General features: G+C 39.1%; 1 protein-coding gene and 1 long non-coding RNA gene across 17 annotated transcripts in view; one reads left to right on the top strand and one right to left on the bottom strand.

Moving 5' to 3' along the window:
* LOC147026423 (diacylglycerol kinase zeta-like) overlaps positions 1-17,000 on the bottom strand; it is a 293,140-nt gene that overhangs the window by 39,480 nt on the left and 236,660 nt on the right. For 8 of the 9 annotated variants that reach the window (XM_085881839.1, XM_085881846.1, XM_085881840.1 and 5 more), the window contains 3 exons: positions 9,656-9,768; positions 9,341-9,430; positions 4,579-4,673 (listed from right to left, as the gene is read on the bottom strand). In XM_085881839.1, the coding sequence (XP_085737965.1) occupies positions 4,579-4,673; positions 9,341-9,430; positions 9,656-9,768 (298 nt within the window). The remainder of the gene's footprint in view (positions 1-4,578; positions 4,674-9,340; positions 9,431-9,655; positions 9,769-17,000) is intronic. The other variant, XM_085881843.1, reaches the window with a different exon arrangement.
* Positions 1-17,000, top strand: part of LOC147026425 (uncharacterized) — a 147,455-nt gene that overhangs the window by 42,910 nt on the left and 87,545 nt on the right. The window lies entirely within an intron of this gene.

Here is a 17,000-nt window from a genome sequence, read left to right as displayed (position 1 = left end):
ACAGTAATGGATATAATCAAGTTGTTTAGACTTTATTTACATGAGAAGACGATTTATAATACCGGATACCACAGGGTAATGCAATACCATATATATTTACAGAGAGAATTGGGGTATTCCCCCCACCTTGAACTCCTTCCCCCAGATAGGCTGCCTCGGCAGAAACCATACTCAGGGTAGCACTGGGCAATGTGCAAAATTTTATTGGATTTGGTTGAGTAGTTTTGTAGTTTTTGAAGCATAAATAAGCAAATATATAAATTCACTTCTATAGTATAGATTTGTGTTTCTGGTGCATAACTATATTTGTGTTAATGGTGTATAACTATATTGTGTTTCTGGCGTATAACTATATTTGTATTTCTGGTGTATAACTATATTTGTGTTCCTGGTGTATAACTATATTTGTGTTTCTGGTGTATAACTATATTTGTGTTTCTGGTGTATAACTATATTTGTGTTTCTGGTGTATAACTATATTTGTGTTTCTGGTGTATAACTATATTTGTGTTCCTGGTGTATAACTACATTTGTGTTTCTGGTGTATAACTATATTTGTGTTTCTGGTGTATAACTATATTTGTGTTCCTGGTGTATAACTATATTGTGTTTCTGGTGTATAACTATATTTGTGTTTCTGGTGTATAACTATATTTGTGTTTCTGGTGTATAACTATATTTGTGTTTCTGGTGTTTTACTATGTTCCTTTCTTTCTGGTGTATAACTATATTTATGTTTCTGGTGTATAACTATATTTGTGTTTCTGGTGTATAACTATATTTGTGTTTCTGGTGTATAACTATATTTGTGTTTCTGGTGTATAACTATATTTGTGTTTCTGGTGTTTTACTATGTTCGTTTCTTTCTGGTGTATAACTATATTTATGTTTCTGGTGTATAACTATATTTGTGTTTCTGGTGTATAACTATATTTATGTTTCTGGTGTGTAACTATATTTGTGTTTCTGGTGTATAACTATATTTGTGTTTCTGATGTATAACTATATTCGTGTTTCTCGTGTGTAACTATATTTGTGTTTCTGGTGTGTAACTATATTTGTGTTTCTGGTGTATAACTATATTTGTGTTTCTGGTGTATAACTATATTTGTGTTTCTGGTGTATAACTATATTTGTGTTTCTGGTGTATAACTATATTGTGTTTCTGGTGTATAACTATATTTGTGTTTCTGGTGTATAACTATATTTGTGTTTCTGGTGTATAACTATATTTGTGTTTCTGGTGTACAACTATATTTGTGTTTCTGGTGTGTAACTATATTTGTGTTTCTGGTGTATAACTATATTTGTGTTTCTGGTGTGTAACTATATTTGTGTTTCTGGTGTGTAACTATATTTGTGTTTCTGGTGTATAACTATATTTGTGTTTCTGGTGTATAACTGTATTTGTGTTTCTGGTGTATAACTATATTTGTGTTTCTGGTGTATAACTATATTTGTGTTTCTGGTGTATAACTATATTTGTGTTTCTGGTGTATAACTATATTTGTGTTTCTGGTGTATAACTATATTTGTGTTCCTGGTGTATAACTACATTTGTGTTTCTGGTGTATAACTATATTTGTGTTTCTGGTGTATAACTATATTTGTGTTTCTGGTGTATAACTATATTTGTGTTTCTGGTGTATAACTATATTTGTGTTTCTGGTGTGTAACTATATTTGTGTTTCTGGTGTATAACTATATTTGTGTTTCTGGTGTATAACTATATTTGTGTTTCTGGTGTATAACTATATTGTGTTTCTGGTGTATAACTATATTTGTGTTTCTGGTGTATAACTATATTTGTGTTTCTGGTGTATAACTATATTTGTGTTTCTGGTGTATAACTATATTTGTGTTTCTGGTGTATAACTATATTTGTGTTTCTGGTGTTTTACTATGTTCCTTTCTTTCTGGTGTATAACTATATTTATGTTTCTGGTGTATAACTATATTTGTGTTTCTGGTGTATAACTATATTTGTGTTTCTGGTGTATAACTATATTTGTGTTTCTGGTGTATAACTATATTTGTGTTTCTGGTGTTTTACTATGTTCGTTTCTTTCTGGTGTATAACTATATTTATGTTTCTGGTGTATAACTATATTTGTGTTTCTGGTGTATAACTATATTTATGTTTCTGGTGTGTAACTATATTTGTGTTTCTGGTGTATAACTATATTTGTGTTTCTGATGTATAACTATATTTGTGTTTCTGGTGTGTAACTATATTTGTGTTTCTGGTGTGTAACTATATTTGTGTTTCTGGTGTATAACTATATTTGTGTTTCTGGTGTATAACTATATTTGTGTTTCTGGTGTATAACTATATTTGTGTTTCTGGTGTATAACTATATTTGTGTTTCTGGTGTATAACTATATTGTGTTTCTGGTGTATAACTATATTTGTGTTTCTGGTGTATAACTATATTTGTGTTTCTGGTGTATAACTATATTTGTGTTTCTGGTGTATAACTATATTTGTGTTTCTGGTGTGTAACTATATTTGTGTTTCTGGTGTATAACTATATTTGTGTTTCTGGTGTGTAACTATATTTGTGTTTCTGGTGTGTAACTATATTTGTGTTTCTGGTGTATAACTATATTTATGTTTCTGGTGTGTAACTATATTTGTGTTTCTGGTGTATAACTATATTTGTGTTTCTGATGTATAACTATATTTGTGTTTCTGGTGTGTAACTATATTTGTGTTTCTGGTGTGTAACTATATTTGTGTTTCTGGTGTATAACTATATTTGTGTTTCTGGTGTATAACTATATTTGTGTTTCTGGTGTATAACTATATTTGTGTTTCTGGTGTATAACTATATTGTGTTTCTGGTGTATAACTATATTTGTGTTTCTGGTGTATAACTATATTTGTGTTTCTGGTGTATAACTATATTTGTGTTTCTGGTGTATAACTATATTTGTGTTTCTGGTGTGTAACTATATTTGTGTTTCTGGTGTATAACTATATTTGTGTTTCTGGTGTGTAACTATATTTGTGTTTCTGGTGTGTAACTATATTTGTGTTTCTGGTGTATAACTATATTTGTGTTTCTGGTGTATAACTGTATTTGTGTTTCTGGTGTATAACTATATTTGTGTTTCTGGTGTATAACTATATTTGTGTTTCTGGTGTATAACTATATTTGTGTTTCTGGTGTATAACTATATTTGTGTTTCTGGTGTATAACTATATTTGTGTTCCTGGTGTATAACTACATTTGTGTTTCTGGTGTATAACTATATTTGTGTTTCTGGTGTATAACTATATTTGTGTTTCTGGTGTATAACTATATTTGTGTTTCTGGTGTATAACTATATTTGTGTTTCTGGTGTGTAACTATATTTGTGTTTCTGGTGTATAACTATATTTGTGTTTCTGGTGTATAACTATATTTGTGTTTCTGGTGTATAACTATATTGTGTTTCTGGTGTATAACTATATTTGCGTTTCTGGTGTATAACTATATTTGTGTTTCTGGTGTATAACTATATTTGTGTTTCTGGTGTATAACTATATTTGTGTTTCTGGTGTATCACTATATTTGTGTTTCTGGTGTATAACTATATTTGTGTTTCTGGTGTATAACTATATTTGTGTTTCTGGTGTGGCATAACTATATTTGTGTTTCTGGTGTGGCATAACTATATTCGTGTTTCTGGTGTATAACTATATTGTGTTTCTGGTGTATAACTATATTTGCGTTTCTGGTGTATAACTATATTTGCGTTTCTGGTGTATAACTATATTTGTGTTTCTGGTGTATAACTATATTTGTGTTTCTGGTGTATAACTATATTTGTGTTTCTGGTGTATAACTATATTTGTGTTTCTGGTGTGGCATAACTATATTTGTGTTTCTGGTGTGGCATAACTATATTTGTGTTTCTGGTGTGGCATAACTATATTTGTGTTTCTGGTGTATAACTATATTTGTGTTTCTGGTGTATAACTATATTTGTGTTTCTGGTGTATAAGTATATTTGTGTTTCTGGTGTAGAACTATATTTGTGTTTCTGGTGTGTAACTATATTTGTGTTTCTGGGGTATAACTATATTTGTGTTTCTGGTGTTTTACTATGTTCGTTTCTTTCTGGTGTATAACTACGCTGGACAAATTTATGACATCAAATCTGTACGGTATTGCGGCCTTCGATGCGTAACCTGGCAGGAAGGTCCCCAAAATGGTTGACTGCTACATTCACATTGAGGTGACTCACCAGATTTGAACCAGGCAACTGCCATGACCGGATGACCATAACAATATTAATATTAATTGTTTATAACTGTCAGTATTTCTGTTGTATAACGATGTAAGTTTTGGGACAATCAAACAACAATAACAATATTAATGTTTCTTGTGGATTTCTATACACCACAAACACTATCATAGTTAAATAACATTAACTATGTTGGTGTTTCTGGTGTATAACTGTGTTCGTGTTTGTTGTGTATATATTTGTATTTCTGGTGTATGACTACTGTATGTTCATGTTTCTGGTGTATAAATTTGATAGTTTTTCTGGTGTGTATCTACACGGAAGATCTTTTTTAAAAATCCATACCTATGTCATGTGGCCAAAACTCTGTCACACTGACCCCATACTGCGATACATCTTCATCTTTTGCATACTCATCGACCCCATTAGCTTGTGCACATCTGCAAAGACACACACATTCAACAAAAGAAAAGCTAACAATTACAGTTGGTAGAGGAATATACAAATACCTATTTATTGTTGCACACAATTCTTTTTATAGCTCATGTATGTAATGTATTTATGACAAAAGTCATGGATCTAAGGAAGAGAATGGGCTAAGTAAAGGCCCGGTCACACCTTGACGTTTTAGCCAGCGTATGCCGATTTTTTATTTTTTTTTTCTAAAACGCTGGCACACGTTGAATACGTTATGGGTAAGTTTTGATAGCATTGAGAGCACGCTGGCATACGTCATAGTACGTTGCCATACATCGTTGTACGTTGGCTTTAAACGTTGTACTTTTCGGTTGTCCTCAAATTTTTTCATGCTTGAAATTTCACGACGTATGTCGGCGTATGACTCACACGTTCCGCTACGCTGGCCACAAGTTGTAGGCACGGTCTGCGATCGTTGACAGACGTCAACACATGCTACTTGTAAGTTAATCATAAGTTGAGACACGCCGAGGTAATGTTTAGCGTACCCGAAACTTATTTCTAACCTATGATTAACGTGTTGTTGGCACGTTACGCGATCGTTGCCACACGTTGACAGACGTTACTTTTAAGTTACTCATAGGCTGAAAGACGTCGGTATAATGGATCGTCCTTGCATCAGCGTCCACGGCCACGGCCAGGACACTTATTTGCAGCATTCTTCAAACTTTTCTTCGGCATGACGAGGATGTTCACACTTCGATGTCTAGCTTGGCTATGATTCCAATTGTCCATCGGCAGCGTCTATTTAAAATAGTCGAGTTTGAGCGTTTTAACACGTTCAGAAGAAACGTTTCAAATTTCCAAACCCCAGCATCAAAAAACAAACAAAAAAAAAAAAAAACAAAGGCGAGTGACAGCAATTTAAATCGTTCATTGTAAACAATGAAACTAGCTGAGTGGTACCGTTTAAAAGTCGTTGAGTGTAAAAAAAAATCCAATTGTTGAGCGCAAGCATCTACTTTCAATAGTGGAGATGCAGCCATTTAAATCGTTGAGTGGCAGCCTATGAACCTACCCGTGGACACGTGGACGCAAGGAGGATCCATCATAACCCACACCCTCCCCCTCACACCCACCTACTACTGCCAACATGAACAAACTACTACTAATACTAATACTAATACTGATACTGATACTGATACTGTTACTGCTGACATGGACATCGACTCAAAAAGGAACTCGAAAACACTGTTGGGTTCCCCTTTTATGAACACCATTTTTATATACCAATTCCCAAAACCGCTGGGAAAAAGGCTTTATCTGGCAGTTGTAAGCTAGAAACACATTCATTTTTTTTTTTTTGTCGACCGGAAGACGTCATTGGAATACGTCTACATACGTCGATGTGTGTTGGGACTACATAAAGAATTGGTTCAAAGCACGTCAAACATAAGTTAAAAATAAGTTTCGCGTAAAAAAGACATTACCGCGACGTGTTTCGACTTATGAGTAGCTTATAAGTAGCCTTTGTGGACGTGTGTAAGCGTCCGCATATCGTGTGTAAAACTTATCCCCATCGCATGCGGAACGTGTGTCATACGCCGAGTACGTCGTAAAATTTTGAACATGTTCAAAATTTCTTGACGTACTCTACTTACTACGACTTATGATAGCGTATTTAGCGTTCTACTCGCGCATACCAAACTTACCCATACCGTATTCGACGTGCCCCAACGTTTTAGACACACTTTTTGTTACGTCGGCATACACTGGCAAGATCGCCAAGGTGTGACCGCGATTTTGACCCTTCCATTTCTATGGCAGTTATGATTTGAATCGTTGTGCGTCAGCCTTTTAATAGGCTACGCCACGACATCGTCGGCGATGCGTGCAACGCGCTATGCCTGAGTTAGACTATCATTGGGCATCGGTTGTGTAGGCCGACAACAGGTTCAGCATTCGTTGGTATAAGTTATCTATAACACAACGAAACGTTCTGTGTAGTTACCAATGCGTTATACATAAGACCAAGTCGCTATGAATACGTCCGAATCTTTAAAAAAAACATCAAAAGTTCAACGTAAGCCAGCGTTTTACATAAATTTTAACACGTTGCCATCGCTGGCTAAAACGTCAAGGTGTGACCGGGCCTTAAGGGACTACCTGTATTACATATGCACAACATAAAGATGGGAAAGTGGAGGAGGAAGGGAGTTAGGCAATACGATACTTTAAAAATAACAATCTGCCCCAGAATGGTCTTGCGGGCATGTGCACAAACCCCTACAAATAGTGATGTTTGGGGCATGTGAACTTCTATCATGCTTGCACGATGGGGTCTGTTACCCAAATGTTTTACTAGCTTCTAAAAGACACCAAACAATACTTGGAAAAGTACGTGACTGAAAGCTGGGGTGTGAAGTGTGCTTCTGCACAATGAGAGAGTTTGAGGGAGATGCCATATCTAGTGTTGGTGGTTCTTGACAGCGATGGGAAGGTGATATCTGGGGCTTGTGAATGCACAGAGTAAGTTTAAAATCAACGTACTATGATGATTCACGTTGGGGGGGGGATTCGTGGAGCTGTTATAAATCTATTGTTTGTTTGGTTCTGGGGCCCACAAGAGAAATTATTCCAGACTTTTGCCTGTATTGCTGAAAGGAGAAGCAGTCTTTACCCGATTCCATCAAGAATAGACAAGGTCTGTTTCTTCATCCTTCACACATTTCCAGCATGGAGGACTTCTCCAGACTTTTGTTTTCTGCATGCATGGTGTGTCTAAAATATGACAGTTTGTTTTAGCATCAGTGCTTCTCATAATTGGTGGTATAATTTCTTCAAGCACTGATTTGTTTGTTATTCGTGCAGTCCATGGGATTTTTAGCATTTGTCTCCAACACCAAATTTCAAAACTGTAAATCTTCCTTTCTTTCTTTTTCACTGTCCATTAATTACATCCATACATTGCAAATGGAAATATCAGAGTATTCATCACCCTCCTGTTGGTTTGTATTGTCACACTTTCATCTTTCCAGATCTTTCTCAATCCTAACATTTCTGTTCTCCCCAATGCTAACTGTCCATTAATTTCTCCTCCACATTGTCCACTCATTTCAATCCAAGAACCAAGGAAGATGAAACTTTACATTATTACCACATGATCATCACCCAATCTCAATGCATCGATCTTCAAAGTTGAAAAGAGAAGATAAAGACCAGCTTTTTCACTTTCCTTCTTCACTGTCTGCAGCAGTTTCATCAAGTCCTCTTTACTTTCTGCCAACAGAGTGGTATTGTCAGCATACCTTAAGGTTGTTGCTACATCTTCCTCCAATCCTGACTCCAGCTTCCATGTCATCCAAATCTATTTCCTCTTGATATACGCACCATGCAGATTGAACAAGTAAGGGGAGAGAATGCACCTCTGTCAGACCTCTTTTCCAATACCAAACCATTCTGTCTCTCCATACACTTTTCTGACTAGTTTCTTGTTTCGTGTACAGGCTTCTTATCTACATATCATGTGCTCCGACACCCTCATTTCTCTCAGCATAATCCACATCAATTCATGATCAACACAATCAAAGGCATTGATGTCATATATAAAACAGACACACACCTTCCTTCGATATTCCCTTGCTATTTCCATGATCCACCTCAGATTTACGATTTGACCTCGAGTACCTCTTCCTCTTCTGACACCTCCTTGCTCAACGGGCATTACTCGCTTGATGAGGTCTTCTACTCTGTGTTGAATGATCTTTAGTAATATATTGCTAGCACGTGACATCAAGGCAATGGTTTGGTTATTTGAACATTCTCTTGAATCCCCTTTCTTTGAAAATGGAATGTAGAATGACTTCTTCCACCTTTTAGACCTCTGTTCTTCATTGCACGGCCCGTGAGCGACTGGCGGCCCCTGACGTGCGGCCGATAACACAAATTTTTGCTGATTTGTGGAGATATAATACTTCATTTATTTATAAAAAGGAATTTATTTTAAATAAAATATTAAGCTTTGATTAAATGGTCGAGAGTTAACAAATGTTGATTCAAAAATGAACAATTGGGTAAACAGGTTGAAACATTTTTATGCCTCTGCAGCTGAAGACATCGGAGGTATTATGTTTTCAGGTTGTCGTCTGGCTGTGCTTCCGTCTGTGCTTAAGTACATCGCATATTTTCATGACCACAATAAGTTGTGAAGTACTGAAGGGATGATAACCAAACTTGGCTGTAATACAAAGATCAACTTATTAGATTTTGGGTTTAAAAGATCAAAGGTCTATGGTCATTTGACCTTTAAGTGAAAATCTTTCTTACAATAACTGACAATAACTGAACTGAACTGTATTGACAATAACTGAACTGTAAAGGGATTTCATATATACAACCATGTGGTGTAATGATTACAGCATCTGCTCAGAGTCTGGGAGGTCGGTGGGTTCACTCTCCAGCTGAGTCATAACCAAAGACAAAAATGGTACGTGCTGCTTCTTTGCATGGTGCTTAGCGTTTAAAAGGAAAGAGCACAGACAAACAACGTGAGGAAGGTAATGGCAAACCACCCAGTAAAACCCTTGCCAAGAAACTGCTTTGGCAGCACCAACACTCTGCAAAGAGTATGGTATGTCAAATAATCAAAAAATAATTATGTTGGTTCTGGATTACCAACCGAATGAATTACCTGTATGAGTGAGCGAAGAAGATGGAGCGAGCAAAGCGAGCAAAGTTATCGGAGCAAATGATTTGAGGAGATTCTACGAGGTCGCCAAAACTGCACAAGCAAGGTCAATGAGGAGAACAACTTTCAGGGAGTCGCCCGAATGAGCTTGCGCATGCACATTTGAGGGTAATGAGCCAAAACCAACATGTTCATACAACTCATGCAACAGCTTGTTCAAGGTATTCAATGAGCTTGTGTTGAAGAGCAAAGTAAATTACAAATGCTGTGTGACATTGTGGTTCCATAATGGGCAAACCAGGCTGGGAGTACAAGCACCTGTGAGGGGATTCATGAGAACTCAGGGGTTGTGGGATGGACGTGGTGTCAAACTGAATATCCAGGACAAAGAGTTCTTCGGAGCCCAAATCACTCACAAAGTGCAGGGATTCCTGTTTGTAACGAAATGCATAAGTCAAATATACAGCCGTGAGTGTCAGTTTTCAATGTGCTTAAGCACTCGCTTTGTCCCCTTAACACGTTCTGATTAAACATACAAATCAAAAAGGGTCACAAGTTGTTGCATTTGCAAGGGATTCACACACAGCCAATTAATGGTCATGATGTTGAGCATGCACACTATTGTGGCTGAGGTTGCTCTGTTTGATCAGTGGTGGAGAATACTGGATGGCATTGCATTTCATTTCATTTTTCACATTTTGATAACAACGTTTTCTTCAAGACCAAAGTCATCAATCATTTCACAGCGACCAAGCATTTCACTGACTATCACACATCCAGTTTGTGACGCACAATCTGTACATGAGACCCATGACGTACAACATAAACATATAGGGAAGCATGTGGGTTGACAAATAGGTTTTGGCTCCAACAAAGGTACTGTATGTACAGCATATAACATAATTAGAACAATCATGAATATTATCAGGTCAGGTCAGGCCAGATTAGATCTGTGACTTGCTACAGGTACAACATGTAAACCTGTACTCACCTGTTTTATGGTCGGGTTGGCGGTGACTAAACTATCTCCCCCACCAGGTTTCCTGGTGAGGAGGGTGTATGGATATGGACACGTAACAAGATTAAAAACAAAACCTGTCAAAGGGCAGAGGAGCTCCTTCTGAACCAAGGCCATCCATATCTCATGCCCAACTGTGTCGGTGAACGTCCTCCTGCAGTTGAGTTGCTTGTTTTAGGAGGTTGGTGGCAGGATTTGCACTCCAGCCACCATAAAACACTTCATTCCGCAAAACCCACAAACGCAAAGAAAATTGAAAATGGACTCTGTGGGAGTACATCCTGTGCTGCTACCCTTTGCAGGGCAGCTCACCAGATAACAGGATTGGGGCAAAGCCGCCGGGACCCCCATTGCTTGATGATAGGAGGAAAAGCACAGGGTAAACTTCCTGGGTCAGATTGTGGTGGTGTGTGGTGGAGTGGTGCTGCGGTGTCGTCCACCAGATGGTGGTCTCCTTGGGTTAACCTGAAGCGATCCCTTTGGGTGGGTGCCTGGAATGTCCTATGGACTCCTATCCATAAGAGAGGATGATAAACTGTCTGTTATCATCTGAGCTCAAGCATTTGATCATCAATATTGCAGATTCGGAGACCAGATAGTGGTGAGATCATGGCTACACTGACTATTGGTCTGGTCGCTCTGATGGTTACTATGCCCCAAGAAGTTGCTGCAGCTGTGTCCAATAAGCTGACTCCAATGATAATTGAGGTAACACCAGTCAACGAGCGCATTATGAGACTAAGGATTCGACACTCCTTGGGTGTCGTTTCCCTGGTCTCTGGATATGCTCCGACTGAAGCGAGTGATCTCACCGTGAAGGATGCATTCTGTGCCATGCTAGAGTCTGTGGTTGATCAGTATGCCAGGCGAGATACTCTTCTCTTCTTGGCAGATTTCAGTGCAATGATATGAAATGATAGGGATGGTTATGAGACATGTGTGTTTGTCCCCATGGGTCTGGAACTGTGAACCAGAATAGCACTAAGTTCCTTGACTTTTCAAGAAGTCGTGGACTTAGGGTGGCTGGTTCATGGTTTCAGCACCCACAGGCTCATTGCTGGACTTAGTATTCCAATGCTGGTGGTGTGGCAAAGGAGGGTGACTGTGTGCAAGTTGATGGTCACTAGAGGATGATCCAGAACTGCAGGGTCTACCGGAGTGCTCAATTCCTCAAAAACGACCACAGACTTGTTGTAGCAACTCTGAAGTTGCAGCTTAAAGCTGGGAGAATTGCACCATCCAAGCCAAAGTTGGATGTTGGCAAGCTCAAGGATGAGAGGGTAGCTGAGGAGTTTGTGAACGGGTTGAGTGGGGATTTGGGAGGGGGGGTCCAGATGCCTGAGGGAATCCTGAGGAGTTGTGGAGTGCCATCAAGATTATCCTTGATGTTTCTGATGGATGTCTTAGAACTCACAGGAGGGCGAAGAAGAATTTTGTCTCTCCAAGGATACTGGACACCATTGACCAGGGTAGCAGGGCCAGGCTTAATGGCAGAGCTGATCTGTTTGGGGAGTTGAGACGTAAAACTGCATGTGCACTGAGGATGGACAAGCAGGCCAATGAGTGAGGAATCTGTGAGGGGGAAGAGCATCACTTGTGGTCAAGTGATTCTTGTCCTGCTTACAGTGGAATTTGTGCATTGCGTTCCTCCAAGCCCATCCCTCTGCATATTGCAGTTAGAGTGGAGGGTGGTGGGCCCTTGACAGAAGAGTGTGAAGTGAAGGCCCGTTGGGCCGGTTACTTTGAGCAGCTGTACCAGGCTAACCCACCAGCTGTTGAGTTGGAAGTCAGGGGTGTCACTATCCCTATTGCTGACCCTCCAATCAATTGTGATCCACCTTCCTTTGTAGAAACGACGGCTGCGGTGAACCGTTTGAAATAGGGCAAAGCTTCTGAGCTCTGTGCCATCCATGGTGAACTTCTCAAGGCTGGTGGAAATGCTGCACTTGCGTCATTGCATGCAGTTCTGTGCTCAGCCTGGAACACAGGCATCATCCCAACTGACTGGAAGAGGGGCCTTATTGTCCTTCGCTGGAAAGGGAATGGTGATCGCCAAGACTGCAACAACTACCGAGGCGTAACGCTGCTCTCAGTGCTGAGCAAGGTCTTTGCTTGGATAATTCCTGATATGGTTCAAAACCATTTGCTTGAGCACCAGCACCCAGAGCAGTTAGGCTTTACACCAAAGCGGTCAATGATTGACCATATCCTTGCACTTCGGGTCCTCACAGAACACATATGAGAGTTTTGGCAGTGGATGCTTGCAGCCAATGTTGATCTCTGTAAAGGGTTCAATTCAGTCAATCGGGTTGCGCTCTGGAGGATTCTTGGTCTTCGTGGGGTGCCACCAAAACTGATCGATCTGATGTCTGAACTATTCTCTGGTATTGAGAGTGTTGTGACATGTGGTGATTCAATCTTTGACTTATTTCCAGTTGTTAATAGAGTTCGTCAAGGGTGTGCACTGGCCCCCACAGTTTTCAGCGCTTGTACTGGATTCTGGAGAGTATGTCAGAGAGATCAAGCTGCTGTGCATCATTTGGTAATGTCAAGATCTCAGACCTTGATTTAACAACGATGCAGTCATCTTGGCGGGGACTCTGGATATCCTTTTGTGGGCCCTCGAGGTGCTGAATGAGGAGTCAGAGCCACTGGGATTATGGGTTTCCTGGGTCAAAACTACGATCCTGGCTTTCAATGACATCTTAGATGCTGCTGTCCTGTCTGTACCTGTTTGTGGTGAGGATGCTGAGGTCACTGAGAGATTCACTTTCCTTGGCAGTAACATTCATGTCTCCGCTGGCGGAGAGCAGGTGGTCAATAGACGTCCGGGTCGGGCCTGCGGAGTCATGGATTCACCGGATCATGGGGTGTGAGGCTGTCGGTACCTGTGCAGGAGGACGAAAGACTGAGTCTTCTGGTCCTTGGTGCTTTCACAGTCTTGCTCTGTGGATGTGAGACTTTGACTCTGACCAGGGATCTGAGACGGAGACTTAACTCTTTCGGTACCAGGTCTCTTCAGAGAATCCTTGGCTATCGCTTGTTGGACTTTATGTCTCACGAGCAGTTGCTATACATACATATATATATATATATATATATATATATATATATATATATATATATATATATATATATTTATATCTATATATATATATATATATATATATATATATATATATATATATATATATATATATATATATATATATATATATATATATATATATATATATATTTATATATATATATACATATATATATATATATATATATATATACATATACATACATACATATATATATATATATATACATACATATATATATATATACATACATATACATATATATATATATATACATACATATACATATATATATATATATATACATACACATATATACATGTACATATAGATGTATGTACAAATATATTTTTACACTTAATTTGCAATTTTCAAACTCTGAAGTTATTAATAATATATACAGTATATTTTCGAATTAAAATATTGTTGCAATTCCTACATGTCTGAATTCACAAATTTGAAAATAACATCTTCAGTTCGAGGGACATCTTTGCAGCATTGCCCTTTTCCATAGATATAGTTTAAGATCCCATCCGACATCCCCTTAAGGGTGTGAAGTGTCAACTGTAATGTGTAAACTGCCATCGCAAATAAACCAGACACAGGCAGGCCAGGTTAGTCCCAATCTTAAAGTATGAATGAGCCAGCTGGGTTTTCATCCATTGCCATTATCTGGATTCGAACCCACAACGAGGAGAATGAAAGTCCAATATGTCCTTACCACTAACATCATTTTTTGGACCTTGTGTTGTAAAGTTGTTTGCTGAAATGGAACTCATCAGGTCTCCCTTTTCTTTCCGAGTCTTGGGCTGAAATTCTCCGATTGAGCTTAGTTAGATACTTTTTCCTGTTTTAAAGGAGATTTAACGGAATATACTATGTAGTCCTTAAAAAAAAAAAACATTTTTGTACACAGTCAAGGCTCCTGGAAGAGCTAGAGCACAACAGACGAGGACACAACGTAACAAAAGGAACAGCAGGAGAAGGAGAAAACACCAACATAAGGGTAGAGGGAGCAAATAGATGGAGATGGACAAACAAGGGATGCAGGTAACAATGATGGGTAGTGGAGAATGCAAGGGGTGGATAAGATGGATGGAACAGCAAAATATTGGGAGGTTTGGGATGTGGTTATTGGGTGTAGGAAAAAAAAAATCATGATTTTGGATGGGGGATGATTTGAGATGGTGGTGAACAGCTGAGCAAGGTATGAAGCAGGGACACCAGCACAGAGCAGAAAGCAGTACTCCAACAAGCTGAGGATGAAAACCTTGTCGGTGGATAGCTCAGGTGTGGCACGGAAGGACTGCACGATGGATGATTCTCCATGTCAGTGGTCCAACAAATCAACTACTCACTACCTTTGTGACGCATTGGCCATTCCACACCCCTTGACCTTTTATTAAATGTGCTGAGAAAATGCTTGTGTGTGATCAAGGTCTTTCAAGATGTGTCCCAGGAATGCTGCCAAGTGTCAAAAAATCCTCTGAACAGATGTTGGTGAGATACACGCATGGAAGATCCAGAAAAAGTTGTTGCTTAGATTGTAACTCGGGATGAAATATGGACTCATCATGTTGATGCTGAATCCAAATAATTCAGCATCAACATAATGAACCTTCCATGCACGTATCTCACCAACATCTGAACATTAAAAAAAATAGCCTGGAAACACCTCACTTCTCCTCCAGGATATGAAAGTTATGGTTATGGCCTTAGCCTTTTGGAATTACAAAGCGTTAACTATAAAAGATAATTTAAAGCAAGGAAGGATGCAAACATGGGAATACTGTACCCACAAATTAAAAAGAGATTTAAACACAAGCATAAAAGTAAATGGTGTGAAACGTTGAGGCAAGGAATTCTGTTTCACAGGCCAATGCTCCAGTGTACAACTCTCGCACTTTTTATATTACCGCCTCCTTTTACAAAATAAAACAACAAGAAAAAGAGCAGTCAGAGAATGCAGACCCTCACCAGGACTTGTTTTGTGTGGTGTTTGTGTAGTTTTGTGTTGTGTATTTTGTGTGGCGTTTGTGAACTGATGTGTTATGTAATTAATAAGAGACTTAATTAGAACAGTTACTTTATAACTGCTGGCAGTAATGGCTGGGTACCAAGACGTCCTGCTTTGATGCAACCCCACTTTGATTGGACACCTGACCCTGACCCATGACGTTTTTTAAAATTATTATTCAATTGAATTTAGAATGGGATTGAAATTAATTCAATTCAAATCAAATGGAAGACCAAATAGGTACCAGTCTGGCAATAAAGTAATCAGAAGGAACCCAAACAAGTAACAAGCAAAGATGAAGTCATCAGGAGGAACCTGGATGGGATTTGCATTTCAGCTGCTACTCCTTTGCCCTCAAACACATCCACACACAGCCAAGTGAACCTTAATCCCAAAAAAAGAAAGAAAAAACAAACATGCATCAAAAGAAAATTCTGGCTGCCAGACCATTCAATCAAGTTGAAATTTAAAATATGTATTCCCCATCGCGATTTGATCATAACTGTGAAGTTTCACGTCGTTTGGTTAAGCCGTTCCAGAAAAAAATATTATTTAATATTTTCTTCAATCCAATTTGGCTTACAAATCATGTGACCTATCATTTATTCCTCAATAAACTTGTACACCCAAGGCTTGGGGAACATTTGTGTGAAGTTTCCCCTCGATCTGTCCAGCCGTTCAGGAGAAGATTTTAGCGGTTTTCGGGTAAATTCAATATGGCTGTCAAACCATGTGACCTGTGACATAATATGTGTGAAACTTTTTTTTTGTATACCTTCTCGAGGCTCAAATGAGAGCTAACACACAACGTACAGCAAGGGGGGGAGGGGCATGAGACAAGAGGGGTGGGAATGGGAAGGACAAAACAGTGGGGAACAGAGACATTCATCGACCTGTGGAAAGGAGAGGGATGGGGCAGGGAACACAGGGTATAAAAGATGGATATTACAGGGACTTAAAGGAAGGAAAGCAGGAAATTTGAAGGAAGTTAGTTTGGGGTGGATTAACGGGGGTAGAAAAGATCGAGGATTTGGATGGGGGATGATAAGAGGTGGTGGTGAACAAGTGTTGTGAAGGCCTGGAGAGAAGAATGGGATTGAACAGAGTGAGGGAGTTTATTCCAAAGGCGGGAAGAAAGAGGAATGAAAGAGTGAAGGTGAGCAGTGATTCGTGATTTTAGTAGTTTTACCAGAAGTGGGTTGTTGGCGGACCTTGAGCGCCCTGCGGATATATGGTGGGGACAAATCACAGACAGAGCAGGGGGGGGAGCGAGACTGGAGAGAAAATGGTAGAAGACAGAAAGACCACTGACCTGCCTGCCCTGAGAGAGTTAAAGGCCCAAAGACTCAGCCTCATCGTGGGAGATACCAATGATCCTAATTGCCTTGGTTTCCACAGCGTGAAGCCGAGAAAGGTGAGAGGCAGGAGCACCAGCCCAGAGGGTAGAGCAGTACTCCATCAGGCTGTGGATGAAAGCTTTATATGTGGTCAGGAGCTCAGTTGGGCCAAGGAAGGACTTTGCACGATGGAGGATTCCCA

The sequence above is a fragment of the Eptatretus burgeri genome, chromosome 5 (genome assembly GCF_056783735.1).
Source record: "Eptatretus burgeri isolate ZD-2024b chromosome 5, Ebu_testis_v1, whole genome shotgun sequence".
In the NCBI taxonomy this organism is placed as follows: domain Eukaryota; kingdom Metazoa; phylum Chordata; class Myxini; order Myxiniformes; family Myxinidae; genus Eptatretus; species Eptatretus burgeri.
The sequence above is the reverse complement of the archived record's forward strand: the minus strand, read 5'-3'. Positions and strand labels throughout refer to the sequence as shown.